The 20,629-nt window shown below is 38.6% G+C and overlaps 1 protein-coding gene across 1 annotated transcript in view; it reads left to right on the top strand.

Annotated features, from left to right (window-relative positions):
• The window catches only part of GNPTAB (N-acetylglucosamine-1-phosphate transferase subunits alpha and beta), a 28,086-nt gene extending 11,825 nt beyond the window's left edge, over positions 1-16,261 (top strand). The window contains exons 8-21 of the mRNA XM_053462745.1: positions 800-961; positions 3,290-3,469; positions 3,893-4,063; positions 5,087-5,210; positions 6,799-6,999; positions 8,456-9,459; positions 10,216-10,415; positions 12,027-12,246; positions 13,008-13,121; positions 13,306-13,391; positions 13,925-14,023; positions 14,302-14,469; positions 15,196-15,286; positions 15,764-16,261. Of these exons, the coding sequence (XP_053318720.1) occupies positions 800-961; positions 3,290-3,469; positions 3,893-4,063; positions 5,087-5,210; positions 6,799-6,999; positions 8,456-9,459; positions 10,216-10,415; positions 12,027-12,246; positions 13,008-13,121; positions 13,306-13,391; positions 13,925-14,023; positions 14,302-14,469; positions 15,196-15,286; positions 15,764-15,841 (2,898 nt within the window). The 3' untranslated portion in view covers positions 15,842-16,261. The remainder of the gene's footprint in view (positions 1-799; positions 962-3,289; positions 3,470-3,892; positions 4,064-5,086; positions 5,211-6,798; positions 7,000-8,455; positions 9,460-10,215; positions 10,416-12,026; positions 12,247-13,007; positions 13,122-13,305; positions 13,392-13,924; positions 14,024-14,301; positions 14,470-15,195; positions 15,287-15,763) is intronic.
• Positions 16,262-20,629: the final 4,368 nt, after the last annotated feature.

Below are 20,629 nucleotides of genomic sequence, written 5' to 3'. Positions count from 1 at the left end.
GATGGGCTTCTCCCAGCTGTCCTTTCCCCCCATTTTTATTGATCAAAGGTTGTAGTTGTGCCCCTGCGCTTGATGTGTGGTTTAAAATAAGACAATGCATCAAGAAATGCTGCAATCACATTTGCTTTCTCTTACGGTGTTTAAGCTTGTTCCTAAATAAGGATCATTCTGAGTGACAGAGGTTTTGAGATATTTCTCCCTTGCGTCTGGTGTCTATGGACAGCGTGCATTTTGTAAAGCATAGCTACCCTATGCAGCCAGACTATAACTGTCCTTTCATCACTGTGTGGTGTATTAGGAGATAGGAGGTTTGTTACATGTTTCTAATAACTAAACTCATGTGTCATAGGCAGCTCTCAAATGTCAAAGGCAGGACACCAGAGATTGAGTTACACCAAGAAAAGCAGTGGGGCAACTATCTATCTAACCTTCTAACTCTGAAGGTTTTATAGAACTGTTATGACAGCATCAATTCCTCCTCTGCTCTCCCTCTGTACACATAGGCATTGGGTCAAACAAACACAAGGGACTGTGTGGAGGAATATTGGGCCCTGCTCATCCAACGTTCACACTTGATTTTATCGAGTTCCACAGATATCTAGTACATTTTTATATTATACATAAAATATATTCAGTACGATTGATCTAGATGAAAACTACTAAAATGAATGTATCCATTTTAGTACTTTTCATCAAGATCAATGCTAATGAATTCATATCCCATTCGACTGTTATTAGTAACCTAATTTTGTTTAACCTGATTTCGTTTAATCACTTTTGTATTTTTGCTTCCTTATAGTTACAGCTGTATTCCGAGGCAAGTGTGGCGCTTCTGCAGCTCAATAACCCCAAGGATTTCCAAGAACTACATATACAATCAAAAAAGAATATGACTATAGAGGGAAAAGAGCTAAGTTTAAGCCCAGCATACTTTCTTTGGGATCTGAGTGCTGTCAGCCAGGTATGCCAGAGACGTCACTGTTTTCCTTCTTTGGTTACTTGCCCAAATATTAAATGGTCAGTGTAACAGGCTTCTAAGAAACAGTCCGTTAATTGACATCTCCCTCCACTCTAATTGGGGCTCAAAGGTCACAGATCTTTTTTCATGTCTGGCAGATCTACACTGCTTAACAGAAAAGTCATCGAGCTGGTGTGGTGCGATAAATAGGGTTATATCTTGTACTCCGGTGAAGCCAAAATAGAAATAAGCCGATCAGAGCACTCAACGAGTTTAGGAAGTGACAGCAAAGCAAGTTGTGGTCTGTGCATGTAAATGTAGTCGCATATGGCCCCAAACAGCAGGCAGTATCTGGTTTTGCCTCTCACTCCAATCTGGAATAATGGCAGCATAAGTAACAAATGTTGGGCATGGACTAAGTATACAGTACATAAAATTGTATGATGCAGTTAGCTAATATTTGTGTACATAAAATAGATTGTAGTAAATGCAGCATCTCTATTGTTCGCTTTTGTACAAACCAGATGTGTAGTTTTTGTACATGGAACTTCATGCTGTTGGCTGTGTGTATTCACACTTCTGTGTGATTTCTGTGTTTTTTCGCATTACCAGCCTGACTGTGACCAACTTTTTTTGTTAAATATTGATTTAAATGCTGCATTTGTAAAATAAGTTATTTAATGTTTCAATTCCAGTATTTTGAGTACTTACTGAACTGTCCATAGCAGTGTTGCCCACCCACGTGTGCTGCAACAGCACATTTGCCTAACTAGTTGCTGAGCCAGATTAATGTTATACCCCTATTATTCACTATGTGGTTCCTGATTTTTCTTATTACATGGACAGCAGACAGCCAAGAACCAGAATGCATAACCGTATAAATAATATTTTGTCTGTGTGGGAACAGGAACTGCACCCTGATTAAAAGAGAGGATCTTGTTTTCATTGTTTATAAGGAGTATACCTGTAGTATTTAAATAGCTTGTTGCTTAAGCAGTCAATACACATTGAAACCTATGAAATCCTGCAGGCATGTTATAAAGCGGTACTTTGATAATCCCAGGGCAGATAACATTGATTGACACCAACAGACTGCAGCTGATATGCTTTCACATTTTACATTCATGGAATGTACAAGTGGTAAGAGTTTGTGAGCATGAAAGCTAAGAAATAAGCATCATTTATACATTTAAAAATGTATTATGTCAGAGACGTTCTTGATGCGTCACTCTTTCATATTCAGTACGTGCTTTGAGGAGTGATTACAGCACATGTTAATCACCGACTGTCCATATGATTTTTTTGGGAGGGGCATTTAAACCAAATAAAAAATTATATTCAAATAGCTAGCAAAACATTTGGGGCAATATATGTCCTAGTGTAGTTAAAATGATTTTATCTATATTAAAAATGAATTCATGTTTAATTAGCCCTTTAAGTAAAATAATGCCCCACATATGATGTGTCAGTGCTCTATAAGTCCCATAATAGGTCAGACTGCAACATTGTGTTGCATGGAAACGCAGCTTTAATTCATCTCCATTAGAAGAAGGATATGTAGAATTTAAGTCCTAACTAGTAGCGCCAGGATGAAGTCAAACAACATTGCCACAAGACACATGTTTAAGTCTTGTTTATATTTAATAAGCATTTACTGACACAACACATAATCTAGATACATTTATCTCCAAGAGATTTTCTATCTGCATATTAAGTTAAGTTAGTAGGTGTGCTCATATTATACTTAATGCCTTGGTAACGGTCCCACTTGACCCATCATTCCATACAGAGCCGGCCTTAAGTGTTCTGGCGCCCTGTGTGGACTACTCCTCTGGTGCCCCCCCATCCCAAAAAAAAGAAAGGAAAAAAATCTCCCCCCTCTGTCCCTTCTCACTGCCTTCCCCCTGCCCGGGACTTAAATGAAAACACCGGGTTTTTTTTGTTTATGGAGGATGTTAAATAAAGTAACAAAAAAACAAACAAACGATGTTTTAATTTAAGTCCCGGACGGCGCCCCTGTTGGCCGCACAGGTCGCACACCCCTAAGGCCGGCCCTGATTCCACAGGGTTATGTTGCCTCGTTTTATGGCATTTATCCGCATCACTCCTCAGTCAGTAACGCTCCTTTCATCCTTGGCACTTGTAGAAAAAAACATAACATCTATACTTAAACTAACATGTCAATCATATAAAAATGTTTAGCAGATATAAAAAAATGCGTAATAATGGGTTTTAGTGGGCTACATTATGCATTTGTTCTTGTGTTTGACCCATTGACGGTGTGTATGTATAAATGTAATATACATTTTTGTTATAATTGGGAATTTAAAGCTAAGGCAAGATGAAGACATTTCAGCAAGTCGTTTTGAGGATAATGAAGAACTCCGGTACTCTCTGAGGTCTATTGAGAAGTATGCACCCTGGGTGCGGAATATTTTCATTGTAACGAACGGACAGATTCCGTCTTGGCTGAATCTGGATAATCCACGCGTCACTGTTATAACTCATCACGTAAGCATTGCCTAATTTGTTGTTTTTTGCTTTAATCCCAAGTGATCATATGATCTTGCATATTTAGGAGTTGGTGCTTAAATAATATTGCACAGATATCCTTGTTTATATAATATTTTAAAATTGCAGGATCTTCCCATATGTATTTGTCCCTTCCCCACCCTATAGCTATTTTGTATGCAGGAGATATGTTAAAGCAGTAAATAATGAGAGGCTAGAACTTGTGTGATGGTTAGAGCTGATTAGTGTCATGATTTCTGATGATGACGTATTTTACTGAGACCATAAAGACCCAGTATACCTCTCATATGACCGATTGTTTGTGGAATTTCTACTAATGGCAAGCAGGCGGTAAAAGAATTGACTGTTATACATATATACTGTGTAAGTATGTAGTGCTTGATGGTTTTTGTTTCTTTCCAGGATATTTTCCTAAACACAAGCCACTTACCCACATTCAGCTCTCCTGCTATTGAATGCCACATCCACCGAATAGCTGGGCTTTCTCAGAAATTCATATACATGAATGATGATGTGATGTTTGGAACACGTGTCTGGCCTGATGACTTTTATAGTCATTCAAAGGGACAAAAGGTAAGTTAAGTATCAACAAGGTAGCTTTACTCTATCAGTAAGATCTTTCCCGGGCAGAAATTTTAAGGCACGTCGGTTTCCTGATGTTCTTTTGAAGAAGCACAAAAAACAGGCAATGTGGAGGACTGTATATGCAGTGGTCAGCCAAGGAAGCTTAGTCCAGCAGATGAAAGACGCATCATGCTGCTTTCATTTCTCAATCAGAAGGTGTCCAGCAGTGCCATCAGCTCAACATTCACAGAAACAGTGGGACCCTGGTACACCCGTCTACTGTATGGAGAAGTCAGGTCAGAACTAGTATTCATGGAAGACTTGCGACGAGGCCAATTGACTCAACTATTCACAAAAACACAGGAACTGGGGTGCAGAAAATTGGCAGCAGGTTCCTTGCAAGTTTGGGGCTGATACCTATCCACCATGCAATACCTTAAGGGAGGAACCTGATTGGTCCCAAATTTATTCTGCAGCATGACTTTGACCCCAAACATACAACAAGGAGTCGTAGAAGTGATGGTAGGGCCCCCACAAATGCCCAATCTCAACCGACAGTCTGGGATTACATGAAGACAGAGATGCAACTGAGGCTGCCTAAATTCACAGAACTGTTCTGCCAGATGTTTGGAACAATCTGCCTGACGAGTTCTTTAAAAACTGTGTGCAAGTGTACCCAGAATTGATACTGTTTTGAAGGCAAAAGTTGGCCACACCAAATATTGATTTGAGTTGAATTTTTCATCTGTTCGCTTTACGTTTTGTTAAATGATAAAAACAAACTTATAACATGTTTCATTTTTACTTCACAGCATTTGTTCACATCTGCCTAAAATGTTTGAACAGTACTGTATATGTACACACACATATATATAACTTGAGTATGTGCACACATATCCTTATTCAGATCTTATAGACATTTTCACTATAATATTTATATACGATCTACAAACAGCATTAACATTTGCATTTCCATTATTCAAAACCCATATAAATGAGTTAATGGAAACTCCTTCTTGCATTTCCACTAAGGTTTACTTGACTTGGCCAGTTCCTAACTGTGCGGAGGGTTGTCCAGGATCTTGGATTAAGGATGGCTACTGTGACAAATCGTGTAATAATTCAGCATGTGACTGGGACGGTGGTGATTGCCTTGGTGAGAATATTTTAAACCTCTTTTAAAGCTTCTTGGGTTTCATTTTAAATGGCAGATCATTTACACACATAATTGCTTTAAACAACAGCAATGTGTTCACTTATTGGATGAAAATTTATTAGCCTCATTTGGCCTTTGCTTTAGGATTTTTTCCAATGAGTGCAAGTTTTTACCACAGTCTTAGAATGTGCCAATATCATTCCAGTTCATACTGTTGCACTCATCAAGGTGATGAGAAGCCCCGGGATTTAAATAAACATTAATCACTCTAAAATACACTGGCTGTAAATATATTATCTCTGAGACCAACAGGTGCATTTTCTTACTTTAACTGTGAAGGGTGTCACTGTTGTAAATAGTTTCATCCCATGTGTTTAGAGAAGACATCTATCTAGATCTTCTTTTAGTCTATAAATTAAAGATTTACTGTTGTACTTATCTGGGCTATCACTTATGTGTTAATGCCTCTTGCCACAATGCAAAGTCTCCTGGTTTAGTTTTGTGGGAAATGCAGTGGTGTAATTGTGACAGTGTTGGGGGAATATAAGTTTAACTTAATGGGAAAAGTAAATATATTGATATGGGCAGTGGCTTAACGACAGGGGTCGCAGTGGTTGCAACTGCGACCACTTGTTCCTGTCTCCTTGTGCATGTTCATAATTGTTCAGAAAGAGTCCTTACAAACGGGGCCTGAAGGGCCCTTTCTAAACTATTTTGAACTGGCACAGGGAGACAGGATCGTATCTGGGTCACATTACGTTAAACTGAGGCCTCCTGGAGAGGTTCCTGGTGAGAGCGGGGCAGGATGGGTATGTAATGTATGTTTTGTTTGTGTATTTGTACTTATGTATGTCTGTGAGCATGGATGTTTGCATAAGTGTATGTGAGCATGGATGTGTAATTGTGTGTGTGTGTGTGTGAGCATGGATGAATGTGTACGTGTGTGTGTTTGCGTATGTGTGCTAGAGTGTATTTTGTAAGGGAGGGGTCCAAGGGGAAAAGAAGGCACAGACAAGCTGTTTGAGGGGAATGATGGCACACACCAGCTGTTTGAGGGCATTGACAAGCTGGGGGCAAAGATGGCACAAGCAGACTGATTGGGGCTTATGATGGCACTTATAAGCTGCTTTGAGGCAAAGACACTCACAAGCTGTTTGGGGCAAAGTTGGCACTGTGGGACATGTTGCTTGGTGAAGTTGGGGCCCCCGGGGACATTTTCACACCAGGGCCTTGTGGCTTCTAGTTACGCCCCTGGATATGGGCTAAAATGTGACCATAGCTGAAGACCCTCTCACAGCATTTCCTAGTTGTTTTATCTACATCTCTAAAAAAGTGTCAGTTTTAAGCCCACTTATGTAAAGTAAGTTCTTTCTGAAAATGTTACAACATATCATTAAATTGCAGATTTTCTATTTTACATGTTTTTTGTGTAGTTTTTTTTGCTTTGTTAAATGTGAAGATTAAACAATAGGAAAATTAAATTATGCTTATTTTCTTAATACATCTTATTATCTGGAATGTGCATATAGTTATATTGTACAGATTTGCAACTAGTTTGCTTTTTGCTCATTTGTGTGTTTTCCTGTAGGAAACTCAGCAGCCGGACGCTTTGGCCCTGCCATAGGTGGCGGCGGCTCACTGAACGGACATCCTTGGCAACCTGGAGTGGGAATAACTGGTGTTTCCTACTGTAACCAGGGATGTGCCAACTCCTGGCTTGCGGACAAATTCTGTGACCAGGCTTGCAATGTTCTGAGCTGTGGGTTTGATGCTGGAGACTGTGGACAAGGTACAGTATGGTGGAGTTTATTTATTTATTGGGTAATAAGTTGTAACATTTTGAATGCAATAAATAGATTACTCAGAGGCAGCGCAACAAGAGGGGGATATGTAATTCTATCAAGAGCCATTCACCAAGCTTGTAGTCAAAGAATGGTGACTGATGTGGCAATTTGTTCTAAATGGAAACCCTTGTATTAAGATGGACAATGACAGTGTTAATGGTCTGATATTAACCTTTCTATGACCTTTCTACTGCGTTTAAGTGGCTTTCATTATTAAGCCATTTAATATGTGCACAGTCCAATCTAAATATTCGGGAGATTTATTGTATTTTGTGTAAAATACCAAGCACTTATACACAGGAACGTGTACTTATGTACCATTAGCATAAACAGAGGATTGCAATTCTGCAGACAGTAAAAACATCAATAAATAAATAAAGCAACATTGCATCACTGTGCCATATTAAACAAACTAAAATTAGAGATGACCAAAAGCAATGAATTTGGTTTGAATAATTGTTGGAGCCATCCTAGCGCATACAAAATAGTTGAAAATAGTCGTTCAGAGCAATCGGAGAGCAATATCAGTTTCTAAAGCATCTCTGTGTCATCTCAGGTAGCAAGGTTCCTGTAGGAATCTGTGTTGAGGTAACTCACCTGTATATTACTCCCACTTCTTTCCCACCATCTAATTAATTCACTGTTTATGGGAACAACTAAGCTGTATATATACTCTTACTTAAGAAGGAAATTAATTTTTAAAAAGCATTGTAGATTAAAGCCTGCTAAAAAGAATCCTTACGTAATTGACCTCCACCGAAATAAATTAAAAGCAATAAAATCCCCAAACGACTTTTCATTGTAATACAAGGTACTGCAGCTGTTAACAGTTCTGATGTAATGTAATCACCGCCACAAAGTGTCTTTACTGTAACATCCAAGTAGCTATAAGCATCATTGTGTTTGTGCTGAGGTGGGAACCACGAATTACGACAGAAGGTACAGAGCAGATTCTATTGACCGAATAGCAGTATGCACAGGTAGAACCTATCCAAGGGGCAGTAACAAGCTCCGTATATTCAGACCCATTACCCCGATCCAGAAATACATTTAATCATCCTTTAGTAAAAAAAAAATATGTACATCACAGGGCACACTAATGCATCTGAGAAAAACATGACGTTATCTCTGTGGCATTTATGCACTGTGACATTATGTGTACAAAGCACAGTCCAAAGTTATTTACAACATTGGAACCTTACTTCTTTTCATTTCCTGGTGATGTTTGAGGGTTATTGCTCATAACAATTGTAGCTGTAATTGAAAGTAAATTAGACTTTGTTGCAACAATAGCTACATCTAGACCTTTTAATGTGACGTGTAATAGACATAACACATACAGTACAATTATCTGCAGGTTCCATGTGCAATGGTTAAAATACTTTACATTTTTCTTTTCAGATCATTTTGGTGAGATGTACAGGATAAACTTATTGCTTAATCAAACTCACTATCTTGTTCCAAAAGGAGAATGTTTTCCTTTCTTCAGTTTTTCGAGTGTAGCAAAAAAAGTGGTTGACGGTGTTTATGATGATAATCCCATTGTCCGTCATGCTTCTATAGCCAACAAGTGGAAAACAATTCACTTGATCATGTATTCTGGAATGAATGCAACCGTTGTTCATTTCAACCTCACTTTCCAAGATCAAAATGACAAAGAGTTTAAGATGCAGATTTTTGTTGCTGTGGACACCACAGAGCAACCAAAAAGGAACATAACATCTGTACCTAGGGAAAAGGATGTTGTCCATTCAACACCCCCACCAGAAGCAGAGGTCCTGTTTGAAGATATTCCTGAAGAAAAGCGCTTTCCACAGCTGAAGAAACATTCTTCTGCCAAAAGCAATCACCTAAATGCTGCAATCCCCAGTGTCAATGTTTCACATCTTCCTAACAATGTGCAGCTTGCACTTCATGAGCTTGACCAGAAGCTGAAAAATGGGGACATCACATTAAAAGGATATAATTTGTCCAAGGTGGCCCTGCTTACCCATGGAGATACTGGCCTAAAACAGGATGGCAAACAGGCACAAAACTGGTGGCAGCTACCCAAGGATTTGGCACAAGTCCAAGCGGGGGGAATACAGGAGTCTAAAGAAGCCGGTCTTTTGCAGGCAGTAGACTTACAAAAGAATAAATTACAATTTGAAAAAAAGGGACCTACGCATAACTCAAAACCTAAACCAAACGAAGATGTGTTTGTCCAAGAAAATCAAAAAGTTACCAATAAAAATGCATCTGCTTTCAATAGATTAGGTGGCTTAGGTCCAGAGACATCCAAGCACCCAAAAGACAATGTTGGGGAGAATGGCATTGTCCCAGGGAGGAAACTGCAGCAATATCAGCCACACTATGAAGGGTTTTTACCTTGGGAAAAAAAGAAGTATTTTAAAGACCTTCTTGATGTAAGTATGAATGTTGTGAACCTGGAGGATTTTAGAGCTATATGAATAAGTTACATGTCAGTATCAATGTGTGAGGGAACACAATATGGAGAAGATGTACCTCTGCCCGAGGTAGGTCCTGGGTGCAGGTGAAGGTACCTTACAGAGTAAAGTTGGACAGCTTTCAGTCTTTGTTGTTCAATGTTTAGTCATTCTAGCTTTGTCCCTAAACCCATTGAAAACAATGCATGTACAGGCTTTGTCATTTTTAAAGCTGGATATCTCCTAGTTCTGTAAATGGAGAACACATATTTATGTGCATATGATAGCTGACTATTCCCTTTATATTTATGTGGTGTCGTGCTTGTCAATGTGTGGGGGATTCTGCAGAATCCATCCATATGAATTTGCCCCTTTCCATGCCCTCGGCTACTTTCAGTATAGGAGGTATTTTCTGACGTGCTGCATATGTACAGTTGTGCACATGCACAGAGCGTGTTCCTGTTGATGTCTGAAATGCCATACAATGGAGGGGTTGTTCTGTTGCACTGTGTGTTATTTCTTTTTGTTTTTTCTTTTCATCTTTTCTGCTTAGATGAATGTATATTTAAAGTACTTTCGTATGCATTTGGTGTTCTGCCTGGAACATTTGAGTGTCCCTTTTAACAAAACAATTAAACCTACATCCAGAGTACAATCAGGTGTTTTAATAAATGTATGTGTAGCATTTTGCTGTACTGGTTTAATTCCAGTAGCCATATTTAATATATTTTATAGGAACAAGCTCTTTTGCTGAGTGACCTCTCTTACATCACCAATGGCAGGAAAATTGGCAGGAAACTTCAAGACACATTTGCGGACTCCCTCCGTTATGTAAATAAGCTCCTAAATAGTAAATTTGGCTTTACATCTCGGAAAGTGCCTGCTCACATGCCACACATGATTGACCGCCTGGTCATGCAGGATCTGCAGGATTTGTGAGTATATTTTTTGACTCCAGGTGGTGATGGAGTTATTGCCTTCAAGTGTTAATCCCTAAGATGTTCATGTTCCACATTAAAGTAAGCACAGCACAGTTCAGAGGCGGCAAAACGACATTGGATAACTTGACCTCTGCGATCACAAAAGAATATCACAGAGTCAGGACAGGTGGAGCCCAAGACTGTCAGGAATCATATGCCAAAATTAAGGCTGGTGGCCCCTATATAACCCCTGTGTTGTTTTATGAAGGTTTTTATACTTTTTGTATATTGTATAGAGGGTGCAGCATATTCAGTACTGAAACTTCCAGTCTCTCTTACTAATATAAGGTTAATAGTCATCTCACCTATTCAGGAATCACAAACACATACCATGTTAGCTGTGCTTAACGGAAACACCATTTTTCTGTAGGTGTCATATTTGCATTATACCCTACTTAGTAAGATTTGTGTTACCCGAAGCAGAAGAGCAGGAAAATTTACATCACGTTCTGTTGTATAGATGACCTGCAGTAAATCTACACTAAGGGGCAGTAGTAGCCCAAGCTGATCTCAGAAGTCACTTGTGTGTAGCCAGAGTATTATTGCAGATGCGTTTTAGCTATTTTTGCAACAATACTCGTTACTTGGCTTGTGTAAGGACATTTCACACCATTTGCGGCATAGGTATTTACGCATTTTGATGTCCTCTGTGTCATGCTATGTGCCAATCTCCAAGAGGCTTTAAAGTTGAAGAACTAGCTTTACAAATAACAGGATCATGGGTAGTTGAATACTCATGATAAACGTCATAGTTACAAGACAAATATTACTTATATGTTGGCAAAACAGTCACAGTGTGTATCTCTCTACTCCTCCGTAGTGTATCTCAGTTGGCTGTAGGTGCACGTTGATAAAGGGATGTGTGTACCCCAAAAAGCTTCCACCTTGTCTGTCCGCACACTTATTAAACATGTGGATTCACTTGCAACACCCCTGGAGCACTGTTTTTCTTTTCTATGTCTCTCTTCTCTTTATTGTTTTTAAAATAAATATTATATTATATATATATTGTGAAGATATCATATGTATTGAAGATTCTAGCATTGCACCAAGTGATTCTTCAAACGGAATGTATTCACAACACCAGGGTGACTGTTTTGCCTACCTATATAATTATTCAGTTCTGGACACGTAGGGAGAAGTGTTGTTGTTTTGCTTTGCAGCACCATAAATATAACTTTGGGGTGGACAAAAACACACCATAACCAACGGTTACAACCGATACATGTGCACTTACATATACTTTTTACTGGACTTTCAATTACTTGTATGTTTCTTATAACCAGAGGACAGTAACTAAAAGAACATAAAATTATAGTTGGAGTTCCCCCTTACAGCATGACTACATGAAAATACAATTTCTCTTGTTGTATTTCTGTTTATTAATAGTAGTGTCATGTTTGCTTTTACCCATTTTACGCTTGCATTAGAGGTTTTTTGGACAACAAAATCAAAACCATTAAGTCACCAGAAGCATTAGAATTCCTCAGCTACATTGGGTGTCCTAGATTCACGTCCTCAATGTTTAGAGTCTGTCCTGTAATTTTTTCATTTGCTTGTGTGCAGGTATCCAGCTGAGTTTGACATGACATCTGCCCATAAAGTCCGTCACTCACAAGACATGCAGTTTGCCTTTTCTTTCTTCTATTATCTGATGAGTGCTATACAGCCACTAAATGTTTCCCAAGTTTTTGATGACATCGACACTGACGGCTCAGGAGTGTTGTCTGACAGAGAAATTCGCACATTGGCTACAAGAGTTCACCAGTTACCTTTAAGTCTGCAGGTATGTTTTAAATTCATTGTTGTTCCATTCAAGTGAGGAAACCTAATTGACCTGCTATTGGAAAAGGGGTCTTCTTGGCATACTCGGAGACATAAGACAACCAGGGACATGCTAAGGCACACAGGTGCCCCAGTAACCAAGGTGCCCAACGGGGGATGCACGGCAGCTTGCTCACATAAAGAGTACGAGCTGCCCTTAAGATAAGAGGTCTCCATGTAAGGTAAGGGGGGGGTAAGGACCGAGAGGGAGAGCTGTGTATAATGTTAGAGTGAGTCAGTGTGTGTGAGTGTATGGACCCAGGAACCACTAGACCACTGCTCACCCCGAAAACAGCTTTTCTGACTACACCAAAATCTCTTGTGTTTATATTTTAAAAGTCTACCTTGTGAAAGTTGAAATCTGTGACAGCCTGTGGCAGATCCAGGACTACCTGATCTATTTCCTGTCCTAAAGTTTCTTCCCTTCTCCTTGCCCCTTTACAAAGGCAAACTTTGGGGATCTCATGAGAACATTCCTAATATATATTGCTTACTTATAAACCCCAATCTAAAACAGCATGACATAGGTTTTGGTATGTTTAAATGTAAAGTGTCTCACATAAGGTAGATTCCACTACTAAGATAAACACTTAGCACCAGAGACGATTTCGGTGGTTGAACACCAATAAATCCATATAGTAGTGTTATAGTTTATGATTGATTGTAAAGTGTACATATTCGATTTAATGTCTTTTTTGTATCCTATTTATTTTTACCCTACAGGATCTCACTGGCTTGGAACATATCCTTATCAATTGCTCAAGAACAATACAGCTTAATAGTACACAGGAGGGAATTGCTCCATCTACTCAAGAGTCCTATTATGATCCAAACCTGGTATTAATTGTATTAACTGTGTTTAAAAGTCATTTAGAATGTAATGCTAAATTAAGTATGTGTATTATTCATGGGTTAATACACCTATTAACCTGTAATTTTTTTAATATATATTTTTGGGGATTATTTTTTTACCCAGTGGGATGACTTTGTTTATACCAATTCCTTTTGTCTGTGTTCACAGCCTCCAGTTACCAAACAACTCGTAATCAATTGTAAACCCATTACCGAGCTTATACGTAAAACTTACAAGGACAAAAATAAATACAGGTGGGCGTAGCATGGAACTTTGCGTTTATACTTTATTCATATACCAGGATTGGTTGAACTGATTTTAGAGAGCTATTACAGTTGTCATTTTGCATGGGAAAAAAAGGGCCCATCTTGTGCGACTGCCCCACCACTCCAATTAAAAAGCTATTTTTTATACCTACAAATGATTTGATAAATAGCTCGCATCTCTCCACAGCTACATCAGCTTCTTGTCCTGAAAAGCTGCTTTCATCTTGAATATTTTGTGAATCATATTATTTTAATGCATCTGAAGGTTTTTGGAATGTCCTTCCCATTCTTCCCCTCCAAGTTATGCAGCATATTATGTATACAGTCAAACTGCACCTTTATTAAAATTTGCGTTTAGTATCCTGTCACTTGTGTAATGAGTGCTACTTATGCTACTTACAGAATAATTTAGGGATCCCCTTTATCTTCCAGTTTGACAATTTAAACACTTAATTACTTTTTTTTCTAGAGAAACCACAATACTTAATCTTGGTCTAATATACATTTTTTGTCCACTTAAGGTTTGAAATTATGGGCGAGGAAGACATAGCGTTTAAAATGATTCGTACCAATGTCTCCCACGTAGTTGGCCAGTTAGATGATATCAGGAAAAATCCCAGGTAAATTTTTATATTTTAACTTTCATAAAACTTACAGTATTATTGTGAATGGTCAGTGTGACTAATAATTGTATGCAATATTTTGTTTTTGTTAAGTGAACATTAGCAACCTCTTTGAGAGCCCATGTTTTTTCATCTCTTAAGTCTCAAAGAGCTTTGGTTTTAAAGATCTTGTAACTTGAGCACAGGTACCACTGGTGCTTGCACGTCACCTGCACTTTTTTCACTTAAAAATCTGTTTGATTCAAGACCTATGTAACCATGTTCTAACTTTACAGGAAATTTATTTGCCTGAATGATAATATCAACCATAATCACAAGGATGCACAAACTGTGAAAGCAGTTCTGAGAGACTTCTACGAATCCATGTTTCCCATTCCCTCTCAGTTCGAGCTACCAAGAGAATATCGGAACCGCTTCCTCCATATGCACGAGCTGCATGAATGGTATAGTCACTCTTGGCAGCGTTAATGCATAGGCAAAATATATATATTCGGGTCTTGATTGGTTAACATTACCATTGTAATACATTATTTTTTAATTTTTTTTGTAGCCTGTAGCCAGTATCTTCACATTTAATGCATGTTGGATTTCAATTGGGATGTGCATGTTAATGTAAGCAAATTGGTTCAGGCTAATTTTTATTTATCAATTATTTTTTGATTGAAATTACAAAATGACACTTGTCTCATTTAAAGGGACAGTTTACTGTCCCTACAGCCCCACTAAAGAAGAATGCATATTAAAGGACTTCTGAACCTTCCGACATGGTCCGGCAATTCTCCCCACTTATCGGCAGAATAATCTCCCTGCCCGTAGCTTAAAAGCTTTAAAGGGACCCCTCCGCTGTCATATGCATATCATGACTGGAGTGTCCTTTAATCTTCCCTGCAGTAGGTCTTGTCATTGTACATTTTTGATAACAGGCCTACTTTAAATGTGTCATTATAGTTAACTGTCATTTTAGACAGGGAACACTTGTTTTTACAGACCTTGCACATGCTCAGTATAGCTACCATTTTAGAGTCCAACATGAATAACGAATAGAGACTGTTTCCTTTAACTTGAATGACTAGAATACGATGCATTAACCTTGTGTAGGCTAAACATGTAGTGTACATGCCTTTGTTTTTATATTATTTATAATATTTGTAATGATATGTTTTGTTTAGGAGAAGCTACAGAGACAAGCTGAAATTTTGGACACACTGTGTTTTGGGAACTTTGATTGTATTTACAGTCATTTCGTTTTTTGCTGAGCAGGTAATCTTTCTGTGTGTGTGTGAGAGAGTTCTGTTGTAGGCTTTGGACATAAATACTGAAACATTGGAAGACTTAACTCTTACCAAAAGACATAGCCAACCTTATGCAGATGCCACCAGTGCAAGAACCTCCAAGTTTCCCTAAAAAGGGACCAGCTCTGCGGTGCTAAAGCGATTGATATAGAATTACATTTCATTTTTAGAGCTCCAGCAGATTCCATAGCTTTATTATGATAGACAAGAATGTCAAGTTCACAATAATATTAAAAATTACAAAAACACGAACAAATGTAAAGGCATACTGATGTAGAACGATGAGAGAGCCCTGCTCCTTTGAGCTTATAGTCTAGTAGAATGTACACCTAGGGCAGCATGCTGACAAGATACAGTGTAACAGCAAGGAACGCCTCAACAAAGCAGAGAGGGTATTCAAAACTAATTAGCCAGGCTCATTTTGTTTTTCCTTATTGTATTGTAGCTGATTGCACTAAAAAGAAAGATATTTCCTCGCCGTAGAATACAGATGGAAATTAGCACAGAAAGAAGTAAAGTGTAATGGAGAAGTGATTTGATATTAGACTACCTCAGTTCTGGAGGAAACAGAACCAGAAGACAGTCACACAAGGCCTTTGGGAAAGGGCCACACATCCAAAGTCAAAAGAACCCGATGGAAACTGCAAGCGCATGACCCATGCTTTCTGAGTGATATTTCATAGAGATAACATCCATCAAACCACATTCTCCAGGATTTAAGAGCTGCGTCTGAATGCAATATGTCTCTGGTATTGCAATATGTGAGAACCAATCTACACTGGAACAGAGTCGCCATTGAGCATGTGACATTTCAGATACAAAGCTTCTGTCCTTCTTTGGGGGTGCCCCTGACATTGGCAGCCTGTATGCGCTCCCGTATGGAAACAGATTATCTCCTCACCCATCTGGTGGATGAACCGCTCTGTTTACTGCCTTTTGTATAGGTTTTTTTTTTTTTAAAGCAAGGTTTTGGCAGGCGCTTTGCTTCTCGTAACTTTGGACTTGTTCAAGTATTGTCGCTCATGTCACTACAAGTCAAGTGCCTGTGTACAGAGATTTAATAGAGTATTGTCAGTCTTTGGTTGTTTTTTTGATTGATCTTCATGCTGAGTGTTTGCCTAGGAACAGACTGCAGGTAGCACCTGTTATTTTATAATATGTTTAATTGTAAATTTTGCTATGCGTATGAAGGTTACATAGTGACAACGTGCCAACACTCCATCACATTAACCATTCTGACACTTAGAGAGTTATAGACAAGCTGTATTTGTGTGAACCCTAATCTTTGAGGATAATCAAACATCATTGTTGTTTTCTTTATTCTAATTTAAATCATTTTCCCATCTCTGTTGATCAGTGACTGGAGAAAGGTTATTTTATTTGTAATAAGGGTGTTTGATTATGAACATCAAAGTATCTCTTTTAGCGTTAAACATCATCTTGAAGATATTTTTCATTTTATTCTGTACATTGTCAAAAGAAGTTTGTTGATCCCAACTGACCCTGTAGCTTTTGTACTGTATTACTGCGATAGTGCTGCTGTATCCAGTAACATGGGTAATGGTACTTAGTCATACAATAATGTGTTTTGGTATTTTTATCCACACCACCTTTTCCTCCTAGATCAACTTATATTGCATTAGTACTTGGTGTACAAATACTTGAAGTAACATTGAAACATTTTCAAGTGCTTAATGAACCATGTTTTGTTGTATTTGTTTAACATATTCACTTGATCAGAAGTTTATGCTTAAATGTCTCACAGAGATTTTTTCCTCCTAGAATTGTCTTTACCAAATGTCACTGAATTAAAATTTTCTTAAAGTGCATATATCACTGCAATGTTAAATTGTAAAATGCATATTTTTATGGTTTTGTCTTTAGTTGATGGGGTTTAAATGAGACTAAACCGTTTCAGCGTGACTTTAGCATGTAGATAGAAGTCATGGTGTATTCTGGACTATAGTAGCAGGTGCTTCATTCCTGGGGCAGCTCACCATGTTAGGCAATCAGGGTCCTCTATGCGCTGGTGGTCAGGTTTGAGATATCTCAGACTTCCCTTGTAACCTCCCATTTACATTACAGGAGTCTATGCATAAATTCCATGGTCTCCGTAGTGTTTGTTATCCTGTTCTGTTTCTGAGCAGAGCATCAGGGTGTCAGGATATCCCATGAGGTATGCAATGAGGTGTAGACCCTGGTTTCAGTAGATCATGAACACACAATTGTCTAGTAGTGTATATTTTGTGCTGAAAGATATTTTTTCTAAGTATGGGCTTCTAATCCCTCTATGGCATTACGTTGACTTTAAAAATCCTCCACCTGATTTAAGAGTATAATGTCTGCAAAGTCACACCAATCAGCCATAACATTATGACCACCTGCCTAATATTGCGTAGGCCCCCCTTTTGCTGCCAAAACAGCCCTGAGCTATCGAGGCAAGTACTCCACTAGATCTCTGAAGGTGTGCTGTGGTATCTGGCACCAAGATGTTAGCAGCAGATCCTTTAAGTCCTGTAATTTGCGAGGTGGGGCCTCCATGTATGTATCCCGGTGCCATGTGTTCTCCAGGTAAGCGACCCATAATGTTTTTAATGTATTGTGCCCATTTAAACATTTGCTAAGAATCTAATTGTAATATTTTCTTGCCTTTAGTAAAACACCTTCCAAATAATCCTAATTCTCCTGGACTGGATTTGGAGGATTCCACTTTACAAAAATCTGCCTTTCTAAAGTTTTAGTGTGATGCATTATACCACATTGCTGTTCACTGGAGGTGAAACAGTCCCAACAGTGGCATCCTAAATAAAGTAGGAAATCTCTACTTTTAGCTAAAGCAGCTACTTATTTTTTACCAGTCCATCTAAGGGAAATTAACATTCCTCATTGTCATGTTATTTATTTCCTCAACTAACAGTTGATCAAACTCATGTGTTACCCAAACTCTATTTTGCAACAAGTAGTTAGACACAACAAAAATACTTTTCCCCGGAAAAAGTTTGCCAAGTTTCCAATACACATCCTGAGCCTCAGATCTTAATGTAACTGTAGTTGTTTTTTTATACCTTTTTGTTTTGGAATAGTGCCTCAAATGATGCAAATAGTCTTTCTGATAGGCATACTTTGATCATATGGATGCTTTAAGGATTGGGTTTCTTATGTTGAACTAAAGCCAACTAATTATGTTACACAGAACAAAACTTTAACCTTTTTGCATGCTTGCCATGTGGTTATTTACTGTTGGTGTCCTAGCAGGCGATAGACTTTAAGAAAGCTATTTACAACATAATATACCATGAAAGAGACTAGCATGTCACAACTTGCTTGATTCCAACTGTAATGCTTTATTTTTAGCAAATATACATGGCATCTGCCCAGCAATCTGAGTGCGATATTAGATATGTGCAGACATATGACAAGCTACAGTGTTAAAATTTCATGTATTGGAAAAACGACATCACTTAATCTGTGAGTTGTCCACTAATTGCCTGGTTTGTCAGACAAAAGTACTATTTACAATAATGTACACGTGTATATTTGGCAACATGTTCTCCAAGACTTTATCATGTATGAGAATGCATTAAACTGGACAAACTGCAAAGGAAAAAAAGAGCTAAGTAGAGACCTCCTTGAATATGTTCCCTCACTAACAGGAATTCGATTTTTATGCTGTTCTCGGCGTAATATATTTTATTTGATTTTCAATTAAAGTTATGTTAGTCTTTTTGTATCTGAGTGGGTGACATCACCTTTTAGTAATTCATTGGGTTCCAATCTCAATGATTTCTCACCATAAATATTTGACACATGTACGTTGGTTATTCAACTAGAAACACACCGAACAAGCCTAGAAACTATTTACTGCGGAATCCATTAAAGTTTCCTATGCACTATAATTTCTTATCCACTGTTATATGGGATTTCCATACGCTTGCTACGTTTTATTTACGTTTGAGCGTTTCACTGTGTTGAGGAGTTCTACCTATTTTATTACATCTAATCAGTGCAAGAGAGAACTGTTGTTGACCCATGGGGGTAAATCAAAAAGCTGCAGCAAGCTACAGTTTACTTACTCTTATGGTTTGCAATAAAATTTCAAAACTCCTCCACAGCACAGACATTACAGCAAGTAAACTACACTGTCAATATGAACGTGGCTAAAAACAATCTGCATTGTCGTTGCAGTGGCGCAATATGCATAGTGGCCCTTGGCCCAGGGTTGCTCTCCCTTTGGAGGTGAGGTCTGAGATATCCAGGAGTTTGCGATATTTTTTTCTGGCTTCTGCTGGGGACCTTAAGCTACATGTTCCTGGTGTTGCGCATTTACCACATTTGGGAAGAAACACCAACTGAAGGGAGTTAAACTGGACTTGCAGTCCCCTAGGGTGATCTATAAGTTCATCAGAGCCAAAGAAACGATGGAGCAGATTCCAGGGCTCCCTGATACCACAGCAGAGATGTTTGGATTAATGTGCCAGGCTAACCAAATAGACATAAAGACAAGGTATGGATGGCAATTAAAGAGGCCCCCTCTTATACATGCTACGGCTTCAGACAAATCGAGGGACTTCACTACCTCTGTTCTGGCAGTGTCCTTTTGTACAGGCTTTGTTGACAACCCTCGAAAGCGAACTCAAGGGCGTATGTATGTTTGAATGCACATATGTTTGAGCGCATGTGTGTATGTAGTGTATTGACACACAGTGACTAACATTTTTTGGGGAAAAAATAAATATTGAGTGTCCAAAATGTTGGCATTATATGGAAAGTAAAAATCAATTTGTTGTTTTTTTTTTATCCAAGTTACAGTCACAAATTTTTTTTTTACACTGCTTTTTTAATTATGATAAACGCTGAAAAATAGATATGGGAGGAACTACAAGGGAGGGGCTTAACCAATTATAGATGGGCATGATAAGGTATGATTAAGGGAGGGGCATCACCACAGAGGACTTGTGCCTTTTTGTTGCCTGGGGCCCTGGATGGTCTTATTTTGCCCCCCCCCCCCCCCCCCGCTGTTATGTCCTGTCTACCCTTTGTATAGCACTGCAGAATATTTTGGCGCTATATAAAACAATAAATAATTATTTTTGATGACAATTGCCAGTCCTAACATACAGTTAGTGACAATTGACATGCCAGGACTGTCGGCATTAAACGGGCATAGAAAGCGATCTACTTTCTGCACCCAGACGGTGTTGCTGTAATGACATTTGGTGTCAAGGCATTTAGCAACACCGAGATCGGCATCAGGGGCCATGTCTGGCCCCTCACTGGGCGATCGCCTCATAAACGTCAAAGGTGTCACTGA

This window comes from Spea bombifrons, chromosome 4 (genome assembly GCF_027358695.1).
Source record: "Spea bombifrons isolate aSpeBom1 chromosome 4, aSpeBom1.2.pri, whole genome shotgun sequence".
Lineage (NCBI taxonomy): Eukaryota > Metazoa > Chordata > Amphibia > Anura > Pelobatidae > Spea > Spea bombifrons.
Note: the sequence above shows the minus strand (reverse complement) of the source record. Positions and strands in the feature narration are given on the sequence as shown.